Genomic DNA, 22853 nt, shown 5'->3' on the forward strand with positions numbered 1-22853 from the left:
ATATATATATATATATATATATATATTTCAATTTGCTTAATTCCTGCCTCCCTCCCTCTCTTCTGCCACCCCCACCCCTCTCTCTACCTCTCACATTTCTCTCTTGTGTGTTTATGTACAACTGCTAAAATGGGTTTTATAATGCACGAACACCCGTTAATAATGACAGCTACTACTGTGAACACGACGTATCTTTATTCCTTTTATATCATTTTTCCAATTTACTAATAGCGGCATTGTGGTTTTCCAGTAGGTGTGATTTTACCTTGTGTCTGAGCTTTATATGCCTACAGATGAGCTGGGATAATCGGATGGATTAGGCCAAGCTCACTGACCGAAGTGTGTAATGCGGTGTAGCACCTTGGTGATCCCTCCTGGTCCCATTCATTTAAGGGCGTTTGGTTTATTTTCGATTTGGGCTCGTTCAGTGCTGAGCCCGGTCTGTTACTCCCCGTGTTACTGAAGTAGCCCTCCGCGGGGTCTGTGGCACTAGCTTATTCATAACCAATTCTTTCCTCCCATGGAAACTGATCTATCCATTTGGGTGTAGTTTCTTTTCTGAAGTGCCACTAGAAACGGCCTTTCTCACTAGCGTAGCACCCAAATTACCTATGAAGACGTAACGTATGCCCAGGGCCCAGCACTCTTATTCTTCCGATGTCGGGTTTGTTTGTTCGGGTGGTAGGTAACCAGGCAAACATTTTCTAACCCTGCTTCTGCTGGTAACTGTCTGTTCTTGGGCTCACCAAAGATAGAAATTTGGGCCAGGTCATTGCCATTGACCAGTACCGAGTGCTTGAAAGATGCATGCTATGTTTAGCCAACAACGAAAGTCGCTGCTGGATTAATCATTTTATATCTCTACAGCCGTGGAGCGTATTTATCCTAGACAATGACGTTTATTTCCTTCGTTATTATTGAATAGCTTATTGTCATCTACTTACGTAGTACTCATGTAGCGGTCTGTTAGCCCTATCACCTCCCTCAGTCGCATTTGCTGTCTGTTTTTTACGCTTCATTCCACGAAAGTTTCCGCGCTTGTCCGGCTAAAATGTTCCGACCCATCATAGTGATTTTGACATAAACTCATTCCGATCGGTATTTCATACTCTGCCAGAAATTCTTGCCTCATTCCTATCTGGGTCCTCTTTATACACTGACATAGTTAGACAGTAAATTTATCTGAAGACTTCTTCATTTGTTTTGTAGTGTCTAAATAGTCCTGTTGAAAGCATATTCCGTTGTCTTAGTGATGGATCCTTGGAAGATTTAATGAGCCCATACGGTGTTGTGTTATGTCGTTCCTCAACACTAGCAAATGATTGAAATCTATTTCACTATCCACTGCCGTAATAAACCTTTAAGGTGTTCATTTCTGTGATGTTATTTCTCGACCCATGGGGTTCTAGCTGCCCTTCACGAACGCTATAAGACACGGGAATCTGGAGATGGCTAAATTGCAAGTACACATAAGAACCGAGAGACTTTTAGGGGTGATACGACCAGGCTACCACCAAATCATGAGCCACCGTAGAGTTCCTTTATAAAATCCATCCAACTTTTTGCTGCCTTATAAATATATTTTTGTGGTAGAGTTATGCGATCACGTGGGTGGAGTCTCTGTTCCGTGAGGCATGGTCTCCATTACCCCTTTTCAACGATGCTGCTTTAAAGCACAGCCTTAGTTTTACGCCTCATCTGTTTGGCATTTTTCCCCTGAACACGTTCTCTACGCACTGCTGTTGTTGTTCGAAACGCTCATGAATATGTTACAGGGCGTATTAATCTAGAGGTGGTTTTTCCTTACCATGTATAAACTCTGAAGCCTACTAGATTGAATCGGATGTGCAGAACGAATTACGGAGTCATTTTGGAGGCGAGTTGGTTTTGTTTAAGGCCATAGGCAAAGATATAACAGGAGCAACATTCTCTCGGTACCATTACCCTGATGCGATTGTTGAAATATCTCAAGCCTTAGCATCATTTGACATGACTATAGTCTCTGTACCATGTGCCATAGTTTGCAATGCTTGGCCATGGTAGCGTTCGTCAGCATTCTGCGAATATTACACACCTAGAAGAGCTATGGTCCACCAGAACGGCTGGAACACCCATTCCCCCTAGCCACTCACTGATACCTGCCGCTAAAAATGACATACTTATGCAACCGCATATTAGTGCATTGCTTAATACACCTCTTCCCTCCATTTTATGAGATTTTTGTAGCGAAATCCTTTAGTCAGTGTTTAAGCGCATACATTTTAAAAGACAAAGCTATTTGATCCGTTCTGCTTCTCTTATTCACGTTTCCCCCCTTTCCGTTTGTAAAGGGGTGCCACAGAAGAAGAAGTGGAAGGCGCTGTATGCATCACTGGACAGGGAGCAGAGCATTATCACTCTTACCGATGGTGACAAACGCAAGCCCGAGCGGATTGATCTCTCGCGCTGTGATTTCTTCCCTGTCCACCCGCTGATGTTCGAGTGAGTACTTGCGGAGTACTTCCTTTATGTGCACATTCAAGAGATGAGTGGAGAGGCAGCGTAGCAAAGCGGGCACAATTCCTCAGACGCGGTGCGAATGGAAGGCTCCGTCACTCGTCATGCTTATTGTGCGCTTACAATGGTCCGGTAATCGGGGTCAATATCATTTGCCAACGGAGGTTGCAGCGTACAACTGTCATCAGATCTGAAGACCTGGCACCGTCTCCCGCCACGAGGATCGTGGAATAATCTAGTTATTCGACTGGACATAATTAAACTGAAAGCTTAGTAGAAAGGAAGAATGGGATTTGAGTAAAACTCAGAGGATATATCTTATTTTAAATAAATCTTAGAACTGTAGCGATGTGACTTAAGTCTCCCCTACGTGATGCAGCCTTACCGTGTAATATTCGTTCCTGTCTCGTTGTCGATTTAGATTTAGCTGAGTGCTTCATGGATGCCCGACACAGAAGAGACATTACAAAGAACAATGCGTACATTCTAGGTAGGACGAGAAGTATGCAGCAGCATAATGTTTGCTACACCTCCAAGACGTTTAGTCTCTCATGCTTTGGTCCTCACCGCGGTGGCCTGCTGTCCGTATTCTTAGCGGAACCACTTCTAAATTTGCTTTCCTTGGGCTCTCCACAGACTTAGCGTACATTCCGGTTCAATACTGAAATGGCGTCAAGAGAGATAATAAATCCTTTCAAATCATTCCCATCCAAGTAGTATTCCCTCTACGATTCCAGCAAGCAGCACTGCTTCGGCCTTCTTCTCTCCTCCACGGGTGAACGCGAAGACTACGTGTTTGCAGTCGAGCCGCCCTACTCTTACAACAATCCTCAGATGGCCACTTCTGGAGGCGGTGGTAATGGTGTAGGCGGCTCAGTGAACAGTCTTTTCGCCTCCGTGTCTACCCCCTCGGCGTCTCTGAGATTTCAACACAGTGTAGGCGGTGCACCCGCATCCACCACCGCTACTGCCGCTGTTAACAATAACAACGGCAACATCGTCAACAACAACAGCAGTGGTAGTGGCAACAGCAACAATGGAGGTCCTCCCGCTGGTGCTGTTGCTGCCTTGGATTTGGACCCTCAAGCCTATGCGGGTCGATCCGATACCTCGGGCAATGTGGATCTTGCTACAGGTGAGTCTCGGGCTCCTGAATCATGCCAACTGCAATTCTGCAGAGCTTAAGATATTTAATAGCTCATTTTAGCATATAATTTCACTAGATTTGATCGGGTTACTTCCCCTTAGGCATAGATTGGTTCGAGTAACTACATGTTTCCTATTACCTTACTTTGGTAGGGCTATCAAAGCTGCTGCTTACCTTTTTATTGTTATCTTCCGACATCTTTTGTCAAGGACTTTTAGGTACAGCGACTGCGATGTTAATTCGTATCTAAAAGGGGTAATTTGTCGTTTGATGTGTATCCGGACAGTTAATGGTTGAGATCTCTTCCGAGATAGTCTGGAAATCCTCGGATTTCTCCCCCCGATTGATAAGCAATTCATGGGTCCGGTGATCACCTAGCTTCTACCTATCAGCCTGCCGCTGTTATTCATAAATACAGCCTTGTCTATTCCTTCGCTGTGCTTAGCAGTCATGGTGCTTTCTTTTCTTTTCTCGCGTAGTCCCTTGGCCCTCAGACGAGTAGTTTTGCTCCGCTTACAGCATACAACGAAATTCTGCCTTCATGCTTCAAATGGCACGTGAGGCTTGAGACGCATTCATCGTATATTCATACCTTAGTCGTGTACATTTGCAAGGAATGGAAACTTGGATACAAAATTCCTGGAATCCATTTCACTACCAGCTGCTAGTTTCGTCTTGAGTATGCAAATTAAGCCTCGTCTCTCTCTTTAGGCCCTTTTAAATGCATGAAACGTTTTAAAGGCTGTTGGTTCTGGTGACAAGCTGTCCTATTCCATCAGCATGTAGTGCGGGTCTCGGGCATTCTTGCCCAGCAAGTTAGACTAAATGGCATCCCTATGCAATACTCTCTTGTCAATTAAACCCAATTCAATGTCGTGCTCGAAAAGCCTCTTTTCGCCCCTGTTACTACCAAAAGGGACACTGGAGTCCCCTAATCTAGATGGGTGGCAAAGCACAAGCCCTTATTGCTGCGACAAATCTAAAGCTCGAACGCAATACCGTGTGCATGTGTGGGGCTTTTATTCAAGTCCTCTTTAGCGTCCATTCGGTTATTTTCCATTCCTTGTTTTTTGTTTTCCCGTGTATACAAATTCGCACTTTGGATGTAAAGGTAAATGTTAATGATCTATGGAGGTCAAGTTTGTTTCTTAGCATTATCAATCCAACACTTATGTTTTGTTTGTCGGTTGGAGATTTATAAAGACGGCACTAGAAGTTCGTAAATCGTATTTTCCACTGCAGTGAATGTTGCATGGTGCTGAATGGAGGGATTGTCAGATCAGACGTTTGTTCCAGTCAAGTGATCCGACATGTTTGTACGGTTTTTCGGGTATATCGTTGCGATGCCTCTCCGCCACATTTGCTCTAGTTTTATGTTGTAAAAGTGTAAAAAGCTCCCTCGAAAATTCTGTTTCTTGGAATAATCACTATTACTTTCTGTAAATCCTGCGCTTATACAATGTTTGGTCCCCAGAGGCCTATCAAAACCCTACTCAGACTAACTCAATTCCTATCTTTATTTTTCCATTGTCTATTTCGCTAGGAAAGGGTGTGTGAAATGTGAAGGCATGAGACCTATTCCTGGCCACTTCTCAGGAACCTTTTTTATTTCACACCGAGCAGTATCCCATCAAGTGGACAGATCTCAGCCGTAAATGCCCTTTTGGTTTTCAGTGAGCATAGTTTTTTTGAGTATGGGTGGATCGTTTGGGGATACTTATTCATACATAATAAAAAACACAAACGTTGAAACATAAAAGCTCAAAAGCAGGCCCTCACCACAAGGCATTCAGTAATTCGATTGGCAAACAATCTTTCCACAATGGAGAGTGGGATTGCAAATTATTAGTCTTTCAAACTTAGACACCGGGTGTTTATGCATTGCGTGCTAGCGAGACCTCCTTGTTTTTTTTTGTTGATATGGGAGTAAGTCAATTTTGTTTCATCATTGCCGGAAGTTATTCGTGACCCCTTGATCTTCTGTTCTCAAAAGTAAATGGTCTACCCTAACGTTGTGCACTTGTCTTTTAGTTTTTTGTCAACACAATCGAACTAAATCACATCTGATCTATGCCAAGCTACCACAGCTATGCAGCAGCTTCACTTAGAGACTAGCTTCTGCAGCTTAGGAACAGAGTTGAGCGCAGACAAGATGGCAACACATAAACTAGGTTCACTCACTTGAAATTTGGTGACATGAGCGCAGATTCTAAATTGTGGAGGAGAGCAGGACAGCGTATAAAAGAGCGCTCGACCGGGACACCGACGCACTTTTGTGCATCCGTGTAAATAATCGCATGCATCGCCCAAGCACTTAAAAGCTACAAAGTCCTTGCTGTGGTACGTATTTAAAATCACCCTTTTCGAAAACTAGAACGAAATACCTTCATTCTTGGCCTGATCGTAGAATATTTTTCTTCCAAATATACCCTTATTTCGATGAAAACTTGTTTGTGTAGGTAAACGTGTACCTTCCTCGATGCCAGTAATTTCATAAGATCGGATTCTCTGGGTGCCCAATTTCTCCTTGCAAATTGGGTATTAAGATGGAAATGGTATCTAGGACAAAAATAGTGTTCCATTTCTGTTCGCAAATTAGTATGGCAACTATCCTGCGAACTTATTTCCACAAGTCAATGGAACAGCCACGACTGCTACCATTGTGCCTCAAGCGGAGCGTATAAGTTGAATAATTTATAGCTGCTGCGGAGCCACAATTTTAATTGGCTCAGATTTGGGGAAAATATGGAACCTGTTCGTGTGTAGGTAAGTATGCATTTTCGCTCTCCACCATCCATCACGTAATTGGAGCGAGCACGAACTTGGCAGTTGCCAGCAAACATTGCATATCATTCGGGGAAAGTTACCCCCTCTACGTAGGCCTAGTAGCTTGAAGTTTGTACTCTTACACGTTCTTAATTAGGCAGTCTAAATGCTGAGCTACCCCCGATTCCAGCCTTTAACTCCGAATTCGAACCTATGCCAGATAAACATATGCATTTAATGTCCTCCAATGTTCCCCCTAAATACCTGCCTGCCGGACTATAATCTCACTTTGGTTGATCCGGATCTCGTGAGTCAGGAGTTGGAGGTAAGAACTTGCTCGTGCCAGATAATCCTAATTTTGTCCCAGATGAGCTGCATGGCCTGAAAGTCTTGAACTTCTTCACGCATTCTCGATCACTGGCGCCCAAAATTGCAAGCAAAACTATTATCAGCCAATGAACAGCTTTAATCTATTTGATTGTTTACTACAACTACTCTGTTTGACAGTTTGGTGCAACCATTTGTTCTGAACTGATGAAGACACGTCAAACACTCATGACTGTGGATTCAAGTGAAATTGCCTCTAGTGACGGTATTAATCAGTGTCTGATTGCTCCGACTCAACTGATTTGTCCTAGAACAATCGGGATTATGTACTTAACTCCATTTTGATCAAACTTTTTTTCCTAATTGAAACCAAATAACCTGGCATCTTTAACCATTTGATTGTCTAGGTTTGCCACGATTCTGTGATTTTGGGGAGACTACAGGTTCCACGTGGTCTAAGATCCTCGCCTCTACGGGTGGCGGTGTTGCCAGTGGGGCAGGCGGCAGTGGCGGTGTTGGCGGTACCGCGGGCGGTCCCGCACTTATTGATTTAGCCTATATGCGGTGGCTGAAGGCCCTTGCCGCGCATTGTCGCAACACCCGTGGTGAGTCGGCAGTCGATGCGGATCCTGAACGACGGCGAAGCGAGGTTAGGTGCTTTAGGACCCTCGAAGTAAAGGTAGGTGGTTATTTCTTTTCTCCCCCCTTCCTCCTTTTGCATCTCCCCTTCGTTTAGGCGTTTTTGATGACCTTTCCCTAGTTGGCAAATGCCAAACTGCTTCCGATGCCACCGTCGGGGAGGCGTGAGGGAGGCGGAGTTTACTCGGTTACGGTGGATGGATTGGAGATTGCGCGTGCCTACAGTGGAGCCACTAACCAGACAATCACCTTTGAGTGAGTTCTCCGACCTCTCGTTTGTATTCAATAAGTTTCTGGAGGACACATGGTTCTTTGTTTACTACTCGGATGAACAGACTCAATTTTGTTTGCAACCCATACATTTCTGATTCCAAATCAACGACCTGATTAGATTGAGACCATTCCAGATTATTGGTTCGTCTTGTATCTCAGCCATTTATCCACCTTTTGCCGCGGTGAAGGTAGAAAAATGGCCATTACCTGTACTTGAGTCTGTCATTTGACTACTTCAGGTCTGGCAACCGGTTACCATTTACGTGGGGCGAGGATGACTGTAATACTTTATCACGCTTGAGATATTATGGACAGATGTTTGTGTATCAAAAGCGCGATTTCATTTCCAGCAGTATGTGCTTCGGGCATCCAGATGGTGACGAATCTCTTCTTAGACGAGTTGTAAAAATAAAGGAATAGCTTTTAAGGTGGCTGTATAAAGTTGGAGTGTGAGTGCTAGAACCCTCTATGTCTCTTGAATCATGGAAACCTCAAGATCTAATAAAGTGGTTGTCCATGTTACCGAAGTGCTTGCCCTCTAAATAGTATCGCAAAGGCAAGAGGTGTAGTTTGTTTTGAGCTTGTTTGAACAGGAAAATTTCGTCTGACATTAGTTTCTCCTTTGTTTCATCGCTTTTAGTATACGTTCCTCGTTTAAAGAACGAACCTTAGGCCATTGTGTTTCCTCTTTTCAGTGCCAAACTTCGTTGTTATTGTGGTTAACTAGAATCTCAGTGTGCGCGGATAAAGTGCATTCTCGTGACTCTTAATGGTATATTATTGGTTGTCAATGTGTCAGAGCGCCGTCACGCAACTATAAGGTTTTCTTGCTCACTGTTCAACCCTTTCATTTTGTCCAATGAAAAATGACTTTACGGGCATTGACGGTGATTGCATGTACTTCTAGCGCGTATCCGCAGTGGTATTTATCCCCCCTTGCCCTCTCTAAGCCTGCGTGTGAATTACGGCGCTACGGTAACAATCACGGTTGTGTTGCGCTGCATTGCCTTGCCTTGCGTTGCATTTTGCCCCAAGGGCGGGAGCGGTACTGCATCGTTACAAAGTTCCTCTTTTCGGCGACCGACGGATTTTGTTACATCTTCACTTCTTCATTCCAATGTGAGGGGAGGGTTGCATATATGTTTTCCTAAGTGTAGGAGATAGGTGGTTTTCTGTCCGAAGAAAAGGGAAATAATTCGGCCTCATGTTTTCCTTTGTCTGTCCAATACGGTTTTTATGCTACGTCAGAGTTGTTTTTTTATCGACGGACAGATGTAGAAGTCCAGGTATTTCCGCTGGGCAGCCCTCAAGTTGATTTTGACAAAATTGTGACTTCTTTGGGGTCAAATAATTTGAAATTGTATTCAAGGCTGGAACGAAGATCGTGCGATGGGTCGGGTCAACCGCGAGATCTTTAATCCACCTAGATGTAGTAAGAAACCAACCTGGTTGATCAGCGTGTAGAAGGGTTAGAGGGACCTTTAGAAGGCTCCCTACCACAATTTAAAATTTCCGACAGAAGACACTCAAAAGCACAGTGAGTTCTATTTGGTGGGAAATCTTCTAGAAATTCAGTTGGTTCTATACCCCTTTTACCATATTTACCCGAGGCTTGGAGCTCTCTAATGTATCCAGCCTTAACTCCCACTAGGCACGAGATGGCTTTAACAGATGCGGACGCTTTGGAACATTTGCCTTTCTAATTAGAACTCAAATTAACTTGCCTTTTTAATTGACTTCAAGGAGCTGAAAGTGTGGTCTTTTTCTCCACTTGGTGGAGGCAATCTCGGTTGTTTAAGCGGTCATCTTTTTTTTTTTACAGAGAATTCCCCTACGGATACAAGAAGGTTGAGGTGACATACCGTGAGGATAAAAGAAAACGACAACGTAAGTATTCCAGTCCTAGAATACAGGAGTAAATCTGTTAACTTCCATTTCCTCATATGTCACTTCCTCCTCCCAGGCCCCTATCTTTGTTTCCTCCAAACTATCCTGTGCATGTAAAAGCTTTTGCTGCTCCCTTTTGCAGTGGGGATATTAACCTTTTTCTTATTATGGTCAACATTACAATGAGTTTCGTTTTGTGCAGAAGGCCTGTTCTTTTTGTGCTGTCGTACAGGTAGGCGTTGCTATGCTTATGTTCCCTTCCGTGCGCATTTCTGTAAGCTGTGAAATGTTTGGAATTCTCCTCTTCACCTCATCCATAGATAAGTCCCTTTGTTTAAAACCTTCGCCTCGTAAGTTTATTCCCTTTCTCGTGAGAAAGGCTATTTCCCACGGCTATGCCATAACCGTGTGAAATTTTTATTGCTGTAAAACCGAGGCTCTAGAAAACCCCTCCCTTTCCACATAGGTTGAAGGTAGTTGTGAAGTAGCTTTCCATTGTGGATGGAGGAAGGGCTCATTATGCGCAATTCATCTCAGTTTCATGTTCTGGTTATGCTTGTCATAAGAAGGGCGCTAGCGTTTTACCCTGCAAAATACTGCCTTCTGATGTCTCATTTTGTGAAGGTGAACACAATTTTATTCTTTTCTTGCTGGACTTGAACCAGTAAGTTGGCGTATTTCTTCGAATGCCGTCCGCATTGTAGAGGGTCTTCACTGTGATGAATTGCAACTATTGACAGCTCCAAGCTTCCAATCGAGACATTTTCTAGCTCTTAGTCGCACAGGAAGAAGGTAGAGCTAGTCTTCACTTGGCTGAATGTTACTACGTTTGGTTTCACTGATGCAATCTGGAAATTTTTCATGTCTTAGGTATTTTGAACATTCCATTTTGATTATTTTATCTTCATTTATACCTCACATTAAACATTTCCCAAGTAGGTTCGACACTAGATCTTTGTGGATCCCACTGGCATCTCAGGGAACTTTTGTATCCCGTCACATTGAGTTGAAACTCAATTATATAGGAAGCACTCGTTTTTCCCTTTTCCAAAAGTGGATCAGGCCTCTGGCTCCAAGCAACCCCATTGTAAACGCCTTCATGACTCCATCACGCCACCGTATACTGGCTCCGTTTTCCTCATGTTGATTTGCATCTCATTCACCGATCGCAGCTGTATTCACCTACTTTCTGGCCGGAAATGTCGTAATTTCCGTGTGAACTTTGAAAGATTAATTTAACCCCACGAGGAACTTCCTCGCGCATAAAATTTAGTTTATTTACGATCTTACTATAAGCATTCTCGATTTCGATCACTAATTATTTAGGAGAATAATTTAATATAAAGCATGTTTAACCGTTCCCCACTTTTGCTCCTTGTGCAACCAGCGGTGGTGTTGGCCGAGCTGCAGCTAATGGCACGAAGACAGAGTACTCTGGTGAACAGCACCAGTAACGTTTCACAGCCCCTCTCACTGGGCAGTCCGCTTGGTCTCGAGGTGGCTCTTATGCCTGGGCGGGTTCGGGCCAGCGCTGCGAACCCCTCGGAGGGTTAGGGCAGTCCCTTCCATCTCAGCCATCGACATCACAACAACAGCAGCAGGCTTCACAGCCTAAAGTGACTCTGTCCTCTACGCCCACGCCGATATGCTGCTTTCTGGAGTCTGTCTCGCCACAGGCAACACTTATCTACAGGGAGCTCTACGTTCTCCCTTTCCAGTGCTATGACAAACTACGAAAAGTTAGTTATTTTTTGTTTTTAATTGCTTTTGGATCGGGTCTAGAACAACATCGCATCGTAAAAGTGTGTTCGGACATAAAAAGATGTCCGTTTGTATTTGTCCGTATCCCGGGTTTTGGTTTATGGCATGTAACTCGGCACACGACCACAAGGGTGTACTTTAAGTGGACCAAAAATGACCCACGGAATGTGGCATTTGCGTCGTACAAATAATTCGGCATTTGAAGTTCCTCAAATTCCCATAGTTTCCTAATCTGTTTGTACGGGTAATCCTGAGGCCCCAATGGGGGCATATTGGGAAACCTACACGATCTGTGTGAAATGCTGCGTACTTCAAAACGGATCAAGAATAGTAACATCGTTTTGTTGTTTAATAATTTACTGCTAGTGTATTTTGGCCAAATCTCATAGGATTTTGTACGTCTTGATCCGTAAACGGTCTTTTTGCTCCGAGAGAGTAAATTACCCATTTGGATTTCGATATTTCCATCCATATGCCTATTCGGTATTACTTAACTGAAGGTAAGAAGAAGTGCTCATCATGGAGGTAAAAAAGACAAGCAAAACGGTCATTTTTTGCAGTAACCGGGGGGTGGTTTGGATTTGCCACGACCTTTAATTGGGTTAACTCCTTCTGGAATAACTGGATACGAGAGATCCCCAATGAGTAAATAGTTATTAACCAATGAACGGTATTCGTCGAAACTGGATGATTGCAGCGAAATAAGCGATAATTTACAGCCTATAACCCCTCTCCACCGAGATACGGGATAGCTGCGAATCCCCCACATTGACTCTCATATCCCTATTGCCTGTTTCAATTCTTCTGTTTGGAAAGTATGGGGGAGGTACAAAGAATGAGGGCGAGGTGGTAACTCAATCATCGAGCCTTCGTGAGGCCTACTTTGCCAGCTCAGAAGATGGGGCTTTCTTCCGACGGATCGAGTAGTCCTGGCTGTTTGTATGAGGTGTCGGGTTGAGTTTGGATTGCAGTCGTAATTGTTGGTTGGACTCTCGAGAGTGAATAAGTACTAATGAGCCGTTGGATCTGCGATCAAATGCAGCCTTCCAAGGGCGAAGTACTTGCACACCTTAAGTGTGTGCGGTTAATAGTGAGTTGATCGTTTAATTACGCTCAACAAATGTTTAGGTACAAAAGCTATTTCCTACAAGTCAACTAGTCAGCAGACAATCCCTTTCAAAAAGTATATGAGAGGAGGGAAGGGAAAATTAATTCCCTTAGAATCCTATTGACATCTGGATGTGGGTAGGATCCATTGCTCAATTTGTATGACCTTTTTTTCTCATTTTTGATTTTAATCACTACTGAAAGTTCTCTGTTCTTGTAAAGGATAGTGGACCTTACCCAAAGCGATGCATCTGTCTCTTTGTGCTTTATCACCACATCTTTGAATAATGTGTAACATATTTGGCGACAGGCTAGCTTTTGAACTCTGGAACGCAGTTGAGCCAGTTTCGTTAGGCAAACTAGAACTGTATCCGTCAGGTTTCCACGATGGAAATTTGATGTAAGGGTAGAATCAAGATAGGAAAAAATTGTGTGGGAACAAATCACAACAAATTGTTTCATCGACCTTGAGTGAAAACCGTGCCAACCTTTTTGGTCGCCTGAAACGTTAGTAGCTAAGGTCTCGCTTAATTGTGTATGCTTATTATTCCCTGTGACTCACTTTCATCTTGGGACAAATCTACTCTTCTATGCACTGTATTAATGTTACTCAGGTCCTAGTGGTACGCATTTTGTCCAAAGTAGACCACTAACTGTCTCCTGAAAGTTGTGTTCTGTAAATGGAGAGTTGAACATGCTGTCACCTAGTTATGGTTGTGCTCCTGTGCTCTTATCAGGCGTGTGGGATCTTTTGCAAGGCATCTCAAATCATTTTTGTTGACAGATTCAGGGGAGGAGACTAGCCACAGTGGGAAGTGCTCGAGCTGCGATCTGGCAGGCATTTCTCAAATCTCGTTTAGACTGTTGTAGAACAAATTCACCTAACTACGTACTTTATAGGTAGCTGGGATCCCTATTTTCGGTAAATATGAACAATGCACTGCTAACTGCGGTCTTTGTGGTGATAATTAGGTTAATAGTTGCCATGGTTCAAAAGCTGGTTACGATGTGGATCTCTGGGGTATGTACTTCTTCACTATGTTGGAAGGTATTTGTTCTCTTTTCCGCCTTGTAAATTCTTTAAGAGTACCCTACTCACCTCCGGGTATAGGTCATAACCCAAGTTTTTTATTTTGCTATCCGGAAAGCTATGCTGTTCCAACCCTGATTTCGTGCGTTTACCATTCACTCTGTCATGTTGATATACTTTAATCGTTCTTAGCACGAGTGGGACCAGTCTCGATTTCTTGTTCCAATCGAACGCACTTATTGTCCACGTCAAGTCATTTCCAAATACCTGTTACACTCCGACATACCTCGTGGTGCTTGAAATGCTGATCTTCATGATTGGGGCTTATGGAATGAGTCAAATTGGTGTCAGATCTTGGTCATAATTTTCATTTCCTGTTGCTACTTAGATGTTTTGTGAGTTCTGTTAATATCACACAAACTTTCGTTATTGAGTGTACTTTTTAAGCCCGTGTACAAGATTTATTATCCGCATACAGGAGGGTCGAGAAGTTCTTGACGTGGCCTTCAAAGTGGTAGTACACAAACAGTGGTTCCACGTATAGTTTAAACAAGTTACCTTCTGATACAGTTGAACCCACGCCATTTGTCGGTGTGCGTGAGCAGGATAAAGTAGCTTTACAAGGTCTCCTGATCACTTATCTTTTTATCTCTTTGGTCTTTAATTTCCAACCGATTTGGCCAATTGCCTACGTCCAACAAACACGCATTGGTCAGAGGAAAGGTATTCTACTTTTGCAGCTTATTTGGTCTAATAGAAGTCTACCACTCTCCTCCTCATTCGTGGGGTGTCACCGGTATAACCGCAGCAGTCTTTTACTACGGGGGGAGCAAAAAGAGCTTCATCGTCGTGTCACGCATGATGGCTTCACTTGAAGGTCTTACCTGAGGTCGATCCAGCTTCGCACTACTGCTACTATTTTCCCTATCATGCAGTAGCGCAATTAGTTGGTGTTTAAAAAAGGAAGGCAAGCCTTGACATCGCCTCCCTCTTTACTAGGTGATCACCTCACATCTGGAAACAGAGCTTGTCCCAGCATGTACGTATATGTGGGATGTTTTGGCCAGTGATCAGAGCAACTTCCAATCAAGTCTTCTACTTGCCTGCATTGAATCGAAGCGCCACCTCGAGTTAATTGTCAATCTTCTCAAGGCAATCATCCCTGCCGACAAACCAGGTATGTCCCCGCCTGAGTGTTTGCTAGACAGACGGTGATGAACTAGCTAATCTTTTGTTCTACACCTCCCCACAGCCGGTGCCTTCCGGTCTAACGCACTGGGGCAGTTAATCATGGACCAGTACATGAATATGGTCTGTTCTGAATGGCGACAAAAATGCTTCCGCCGAGTCTTCAATGAGATCGCGAAGGGGGCGCCCAGCACTATTGGAGGCGCCGGTACGACCAGTGTCTTAGCCTCCCCGCTGACAACTGTCACCTTCACTGCCTGCACGTCCAGCACTAGCACCACCTCCCGAGTCGTCAGATTCTCCTCGGGTGGAGAAAAATCGATCTTAGAGGCTGGAGAAGCCTCTTCTTCGTCGGGATCGGGCTCCTGTAATCCCCCTTCTAGCAGTGGCGGTGGTACGCATTCCCACTTGCCATATTTATGAATATTTACTCATCGAGCCAGGGCAGTTGGCCCGATCTCACATTCCCAGTAGAGCTCTTGATTCATTTACGATGTTCTTTTACCTTCAAAGATGCTTATTTTTGGTGTCAGCTAGTTATCATTAGAAATTGATAGTAGGTGTGTAACTGTGGCACCGATCGGTAAGCGTAAAACGTATTTTAATAGTTTTCGCTCCTTAATTTGCAATGAAAGTCGGAGCTTACGTTCCTAATGAGGCGATGTCAGGCACACAAATCCATCACCAATGGTTAATTACCTGTCTTTATTTGGCATTCCTTAGTCTCTGAAATGGAATTGCGCTCCCTAGCTTCATTCCTTTTACTATCTTTCATTGGTAATCCCATTTAAAAGTATGGAAGTTAATGATATTTAATATTCTGATTATGTTGCTGAGAAACGAACGCCTTTCCGGCCACTGTAATGCGATAACAACAGTGACCTTCCGTTCTCAAGTGTATCGGTTGTTCTTTCACATCGTAATAAGCTAATTTTTTTTCAATTTTTCCTAGAGTTTCAATGCTGGGGTGTATAAGTGTGTCAATGGTAGACAGCTATGAGGATGGGGTGTATTCGATGGATGTCAGTTATGCCATTACGACGTCAGGTAGTGCCCTGGTGACGCGTCCAGTGTCATATCACTGGGGTGGAGGAATTAGTATACCCCGTGCATAAACGTATAGCCGAATGCATTTGTTCGTTTCCAGTCCCAGAAATGCGGCGGTTGTTGCTCATTTGCATGTGCAGACATTTTTTCCTCATAGAAAGGTGATATCAGATGCATAAATGTGTCACATATATTTTAACCCATTATCAAATGTACATTAGGCGTCAGTTTTTTTGTCAACGATAACTTTGCATAGATCCACTCATTCACCTCTGCCCATCGGATATGAGTAGTCCTTCTCTCCCCCTTCTCAGCTCACATGCGTTGGGTTGATGCGCTATTTTCATTGATGAATAGCATCCGATCTCCCTACCAGAGGAAGATCAGTGGTAGGGACCGCAGTCTCAACACTTCGTTCCCGAATGAATAACCAACGTTTTCTGCATTTCAGTACTTCATGTCATGTCAAACGAAGGTATCTAAGTTACCTTATAACCGCTCTGCTAACTGCTGCATTCTCTCTTATGGCACTCCAGTAACACGCTCTTGTATGTAAACAAAGGCATCTAATGGATGGTTGTGGAGGTGAAGTTTGAATCGGAAGAGTGATTCCTTAGGGGCATTGGAAAAGTTTATTTCTTCGAGGAGCACACAGATCTGGTTAACGACTAAATTGGGTGTTGTTGGTCATCCCTTGAGCTAACTGTCGAAATTTTTCGTTCCTCCTCTCTTCTCCGTTCTCCCCGAACGCGTCATTTTTGTTTCTGCAACCCCTGTGGCGGTCACGTGTAGAGGTTACCAAACCTGTTTTTTTGGGACTCTGACACAGGCTAGGCACGTTTTTGCGTTTCGTTTGTAGCAAACTAGGGCGAAAAGAGAAAAAAGTACAGTAAAATTTAAGCCCTGAACTCGAATTCCCATTGGTGATTTAAACGGGTGTGTTCGTGCCAAGCATGGATGGATGGATAGCTAGCGAATTCTCCTGTCCCGCTGTTGATTGGCATATGGGGGAAAAACAGTACGTAAACGAGACTGCGGTCGTGGTTATGGAGGAGAGACAGCTGGCGAGCGAGTGAGCGCGCGTTTTTATTGTCAGGAGGTTTTTTCAGGCATGCATACCTTGACGACATCCTCCTTCGTATACACACCCGCACTTGCTGTTGGTAATTTGGAACTAGGACCTTCATTCTTGCTGTGCTCCAATCGGTAATGATTCAATCAGTTACAGGCGTTGAGTCCATGATGCTGCAGCACTCGAATTACCTCTTAGGGTGTTATGGGGTAGGCCAATTTGCGGGTAGCAACGTTCCATAACATCGTGCCAGGAGTAATTTCATCCATATTTACAGCTTCATTAGTCATTATTTGCTTCAGGCAACGTCTCTAAGGTCAAATATAATGAGAGTGGAAAGTCTATCTATTTGTGCGATGTCATTCGTCGTCACAACGGAATTTGATTAAGGAAAGGCCGATCAACGGAAGATTTTCGAATTACGTCAAGAAGGCAGTGACACACCTCAAAAATTTTGGTGGAGTTGATCTCTCATGTTCCCTATTGGCAGCGTCTGTCGAATAGAAGTGTTGTTTACCACGTTCGTTACTTGCGTCACGTATATGTGACCCCCCGATATCCTTATCTGACCTGCGCATCACAAAAATCTCACACGTTTCCTTTCTCAGTTTTTGTTAGCTTTCAGTAGCAGACTGTGGTTAAAAGGATAAAACAAATGTAGAATATTCTTGGTTCAGCCCAAATTAATGGCAATTGACGTCATTTTAGAACAAAAGAACGTCTGGGTCGGCTTGGCCGATTCTCCCCTGGGACCCTTGTAGCGGATCTTGCTGGTTATCAACAATTGTTTTTTATTTCAGCTGAGTATCAATTGGGTTGGCTCGATATTTGTGATAGCTGAATTCATTCTCGGAGTCATCATTTGGTGTAAACTTTGTTGATTGCTTCTTGCGCAATTCTCAAGGTCGAACTGTGAAAGATCTCAGGTGCATTGCTTTTGTTTCTAGTCGAGGCCATCACAAAGTAGCAGGAGCCGAGTCACCACCACCTCCACCCACACACCGAAGAAAAAAAAATCAACATTCGCGATTCAAAAGTTTTAGGCTTCCCACAATTTTGCGGTATCTCAGCCTCTGCGGCGTCGAGTATTTCTCATGCATTGTGTGTGCATCAGTTACTAGCACCACTTCCAGACCACTTATTCCAACCCCCCCCCCCCCCCCAACAAACTCTTTTTCCCATGCATTTAAGTTATGCCTACAAAATTAATCTTTGCAGGCCCCGAACTGCACCGTGTATCAACTTGCCCACCACAGCACCACAGAGAAGCGTCCCCGGTCGCATCTCACAGCTTCTCGCAAACTGGCTCTCGTGTTGACGTCTGTTCCACTCAAGCCGAATGGTACTGCAGTCTCGTTGAATTGCTCGTGGAGGACTTGCTTGAATACGCCAAAGAATTCCCCCTTCAAATCCGATGGATCTACTCTGAGTTACAGGTAAGTGCCTCCTTCGGCATACTATTCATTACTTGCAAGAAATGCCCCGAACTGAAGTCGACCAACGCGGTTTGGTGCAATCTCCTCTTCCTTCGCGGCATCTGTCCGTCCATTTGCAAGGGTTCAGACGGTTCGGGAGCCGAGTCTCCGACTCGTGATACAAAGGTAAGTGTCTCCGTATTCTCTCTTATTGGGTGCTCTTCTTCATTAGTCTATCTCTACTTGCCTTCCTATTTTAGACTCTCACAACGGTCGCCAAAAACCTTATTGCCCTAACTAGTCAAAAGCGCAGTGATAATGCTCTTCCCTCTGAGGTCTTCGAGTCCTGCCGATCGAAGTTACTCAATAAATTCGCTCCGCACGTTATGGTAAGTGTTCTACTCTTCTCTGCGAAGTGTAGCCGAGAGCCAAGATTTTAGTCGGTGGTAGCAGATTTCTTGCCTCAAGATATCCCCTGCCCCTTCCTCCCACAGGCGCGAGCAGGAAGGGGAAGATAACTAAGATCTTATTTTTCCTCTTATTTGATGAATTAAGGCGCGAAGATAGACGATGAGAAGGAACGAGAGAGAGAGAGAGAGGGAATTGGCCGTTCATAGCAACTTTGGATCACTCTTTTTTACACGCTTACTCCTAATCCATTTTTCGATTTGATGCTTCTCCGTGGCCTTACCAACTTCTGCTTGGAGTTTGTAATTAAAGGCTTTAATCCGCCTTGCTCACGCAGTTTTCGGTTTTGTGACCCATAGAACGACACGCTTAGCTGTAAAGCTTTTCCTTTTTTACCTGTTTCGTCCTCGTACAAACGTATACCGTTAAAATCGTTTGGGTGGGGTTTAAAAGTAACTGGAGGCCTAGTATCTTAGCTTGGCCGCCATCTCCACCACTCCTCGTCCATTGATAAGATGAGTGTCAACAGATTCAACTTTTGGTTCTGCCCCCTATCTGACAAGCTGGAGTTTTGAGAGCCATTTACAAATTGTTGCATCAGACCTAATAGTAGTATGGAAAAGGCACTCTCTATATGCCGTTTGCCTTCCACAGGAAGGTTTACCTATACAGTATTCCACTTCGCTGCACCTTGCTTAAATATTTCTACATTTTCGTTACATACGTTAGATGTTTTATCCCCTCTTCTTTTGCCTAGTGGCTACCATCTTTCATATTTTTACCGTGGTGCTAAAGAACAATTGTGGTTGAGGGCTGCGCACTGGATACGAGACGATTCAACTCAAAAAAGCGCAAAAAACTTGGTCTTGAGAAACGCGTGGAACCAGAATGAGGTAGGGTAGAATGGCATGAGAGGAGATGTAATGTGAAATGGGGCGGGGTGGAGAGGGATTACCTTGTTCCCATTCTCTTTATCTTTCTCCTTCTCTCTTCCTCACTAGTTCTTTGCTGCCATTCCTCCAAGTCCAAAGCAATGTTTACTTTCTTTGGCGTTGGTGGTTGCCATTCATCTGTGCAAACGCCGCTAAGGAAGTAGGTTGCAAATGCGTGACAGAAACGGATGAGACTAGAGGCAGGTTTATCCCCGATATTAAAGGGGAGGACAGGACGGGACGGAAAGCCGAAGCGTTGATTATTTGAAGTAACTTAGCGTTTTCAAAAGCATTGCTCGCTTGTCCACTTGCAATTGTGGAGGTACAACAGGTACCCACAGGCTGAACCATGCGCTTGTCAAGGAGGTAGGTTTTATCGTTGTTCGGAATCATGGTAGGGATGTAAAAGACCTCCGAGCCATCGCACCACACTGCAAAAGCCTCAAAGTTGTACAGGGATTGAAGAGGCAGTGGCCTTAGAGAGATCATTACACAGGCTTTTTAAGTGCAAACAGCAGAGTCTTATTTGGTTGTTCAATTCAAAACACGTAATGTCGGATGTCTTGTCGTTCGTTTCACAGTCCGCTCGTTTGTTTTGCCACATTGAAAAGGAGGGAGGGCAGAAGTAGTAGGGCGGCAGTAGCTTGTGCACTTGTGCTATCTTGGCGATGACTTACATGTCAACTGGGAAAAGAACCTTTCAAACCTTTGAGGCTGATTTCGCAGTTAGAATAGGATAATAGGATGGATTTCCCATTCCATGTTCATACAGGATACCGAGATGACGTGAGGAAGTGCAGGCTTCCAAATCACCCAACCAACGTGTGCTGTGTGTGTCAAGGCCAGCGTGTTAGCTATCGTCGAAGTATTCAGGCACTGGAGTTAGAACTTTTCGCTGTCGTGATTTCACATATGATTCGAACGATGCCAAGGGGGGAGGAAAACGAGGGGCTATCTCCATTCGCCGCTTATAATAAATGATCTACCGTCTTTATGTTGCCTTTCAGGCCCCCCACGTGATGTAGAAGGGCAACATTCAAATTGAGGAAGCCTTTCATACCTAACGTAGTAGATTTAAATTGTACAACCATTTGTCATCAAGGCGGCGCCAGTGCCATTAGTCCTTCATCATGTGTGGCATTCACGACGTCTCGAGCGTAAGATCAGGTGATGCATTTGTCTGCGGCAAATCTGTCCGCTCCATTTAGCTCCCATTGTAGTTAGGTGGTAGGGCTATGGTGTTAGAGGAGTGTTTTACTTGTTTCCTAAAGAAGTTGTTAGGAAAATGAAGAGAAAAGTACGTCTGTCTTGAATAGAAGCGCTTAATGACGGTGCCATTAAATTACAATCATGTTCCTGTTGTGGAATTAAAGGCTTTAATCCGCCTTGCTCACGCAGTTTTCGGTTTTGTGACCCATAGAACGACACGCTTAGCTGTAAAGCTTTTCCTTTTTTACCTGTTTCGTCCTCGTACAAACGTATACCGTTAAAATCGTTTGGGTGGGGTTTAAAAGTAACTGGAGGCCTAGTATCTTAGCTTGGCCGCCATCTCCACCACTCCTCGTCCATTGATAAGATGAGTGTCAACAGATTCAACTTTTGGTTCTGCCCCCTATCTGACAAGCTGGAGTTTTGAGAGCCATTTACAAATTGTTGCATCAGACCTAATAGTAGTATGGAAAAGGCACTCTCTATATGCCGTTTGCCTTCCACAGGAAGGTTTACCTATACAGTATTCCACTTCGCTGCACCTTGCTTAAATATTTCTACATTTTCGTTACATACGTTAGATGTTTTATCCCCTCTTCTTTTGCCTAGTGGCTACCATCTTTCATATTTTTACCGTGGTGCTAAAGAACAATTGTGGTTGAGGGCTGCGCACTGGATACGAGACGATTCAACTCAAAAAAGCGCAAAAAACTTGGTCTTGAGAAACGCGTGGAACCAGAATGAGGTAGGGTAGAATGGCATGAGAGGAGATGTAATGTGAAATGGGGCGGGGTGGAGAGGGATTACCTTGTTCCCATTCTCTTTATCTTTCTCCTTCTCTCTTCCTCACTAGTTCTTTGCTGCCATTCCTCCAAGTCCAAAGCAATGTTTACTTTCTTTGGCGTTGGTGGTTGCCATTCATCTGTGCAAACGCCGCTAAGGAAGTAGGTTGCAAATGCGTGACAGAAACGGATGAGACTAGAGGCAGGTTTATCCCCGATATTAAAGGGGAGGACAGGACGGGACGGAAAGCCGAAGCGTTGATTATTTGAAGTAACTTAGCGTTTTCAAAAGCATTGCTCGCTTGTCCACTTGCAATTGTGGAGGTACAACAGGTACCCACAGGCTGAACCATGCGCTTGTCAAGGAGGTAGGTTTTATCGTTGTTCGGAATCATGGTAGGGATGTAAAAGACCTCCGAGCCATCGCACCACACTGCAAAAGCCTCAAAGTTGTACAGGGATTGAAGAGGCAGTGGCCTTAGAGAGATCATTACACAGGCTTTTTAAGTGCAAACAGCAGAGTCTTATTTGGTTGTTCAATTCAAAACACGTAATGTCGGATGTCTTGTCGTTCGTTTCACAGTCCGCTCGTTTGTTTTGCCACATTGAAAAGGAGGGAGGGCAGAAGTAGTAGGGCGGCAGTAGCTTGTGCACTTGTGCTATCTTGGCGATGACTTACATGTCAACTGGGAAAAGAACCTTTCAAACCTTTGAGGCTGATTTCGCAGTTAGAATAGGATAATAGGATGGATTTCCCATTCCATGTTCATACAGGATACCGAGATGACGTGAGGAAGTGCAGGCTTCCAAATCACCCAACCAACGTGTGCTGTGTGTGTCAAGGCCAGCGTGTTAGCTATCGTCGAAGTATTCAGGCACTGGAGTTAGAACTTTTCGCTGTCGTGATTTCACATATGATTCGAACGATGCCAAGGGGGGAGGAAAACGAGGGGCTATCTCCATTCGCCGCTTATAATAAATGATCTACCGTCTTTATGTTGCCTTTCAGGCCCCCCACGTGATGTAGAAGGGCAACATTCAAATTGAGGAAGCCTTTCATACCTAACGTAGTAGATTTAAATTGTACAACCATTTGTCATCAAGGCGGCGCCAGTGCCATTAGTCCTTCATCATGTGTGGCATTCACGACGTCTCGAGCGTAAGATCAGGTGATGCATTTGTCTGCGGCAAATCTGTCCGCTCCATTTAGCTCCCATTGTAGTTAGGTGGTAGGGCTATGGTGTTAGAGGAGTGTTTTACTTGTTTCCTAAAGAAGTTGTTAGGAAAATGAAGAGAAAAGTACGTCTGTCTTGAATAGAAGCGCTTAATGACGGTGCCATTAAATTACAATCATGTTCCTGTTGTGG

The 22853-nt window shown here is 44.2% G+C and overlaps 1 protein-coding gene across 1 annotated transcript in view; it reads left to right on the plus strand. All coding sequences in view use genetic code 11, as the record gives it.

Annotated features, from left to right (window-relative positions):
- EGR_09183 (Ras GTPase-activating protein) overlaps positions 1–18677 on the plus strand; it is a gene marked incomplete at both ends in the record, with an annotated part of 33857 nt that extends 15180 nt beyond the window's left edge. The window contains 12 exons of the mRNA XM_024498432.1: positions 2331–2481; positions 3234–3631; positions 7144–7415; positions 7497–7630; positions 9471–9535; positions 10923–11053; positions 11110–11274; positions 14433–14610; positions 14686–15015; positions 17959–18341; positions 18416–18544; positions 18624–18677. Coding sequence (XP_024347175.1) covers positions 2331–2481; positions 3234–3631; positions 7144–7415; positions 7497–7630; positions 9471–9535; positions 10923–11053; positions 11110–11274; positions 14433–14610; positions 14686–15015; positions 17959–18341; positions 18416–18544; positions 18624–18677 — 2390 coding nt within the window. The remainder of the gene's footprint in view (positions 1–2330; positions 2482–3233; positions 3632–7143; positions 7416–7496; positions 7631–9470; positions 9536–10922; positions 11054–11109; positions 11275–14432; positions 14611–14685; positions 15016–17958; positions 18342–18415; positions 18545–18623) is intronic.
- Between the last annotated feature and the right edge of the window lie 4176 nt (positions 18678–22853).

Source organism: Echinococcus granulosus, assembly GCF_000524195.1.
Source record: "Echinococcus granulosus chromosome Unknown EG_S00135, whole genome shotgun sequence".
NCBI lineage: Eukaryota > Metazoa > Platyhelminthes > Cestoda > Cyclophyllidea > Taeniidae > Echinococcus > Echinococcus granulosus.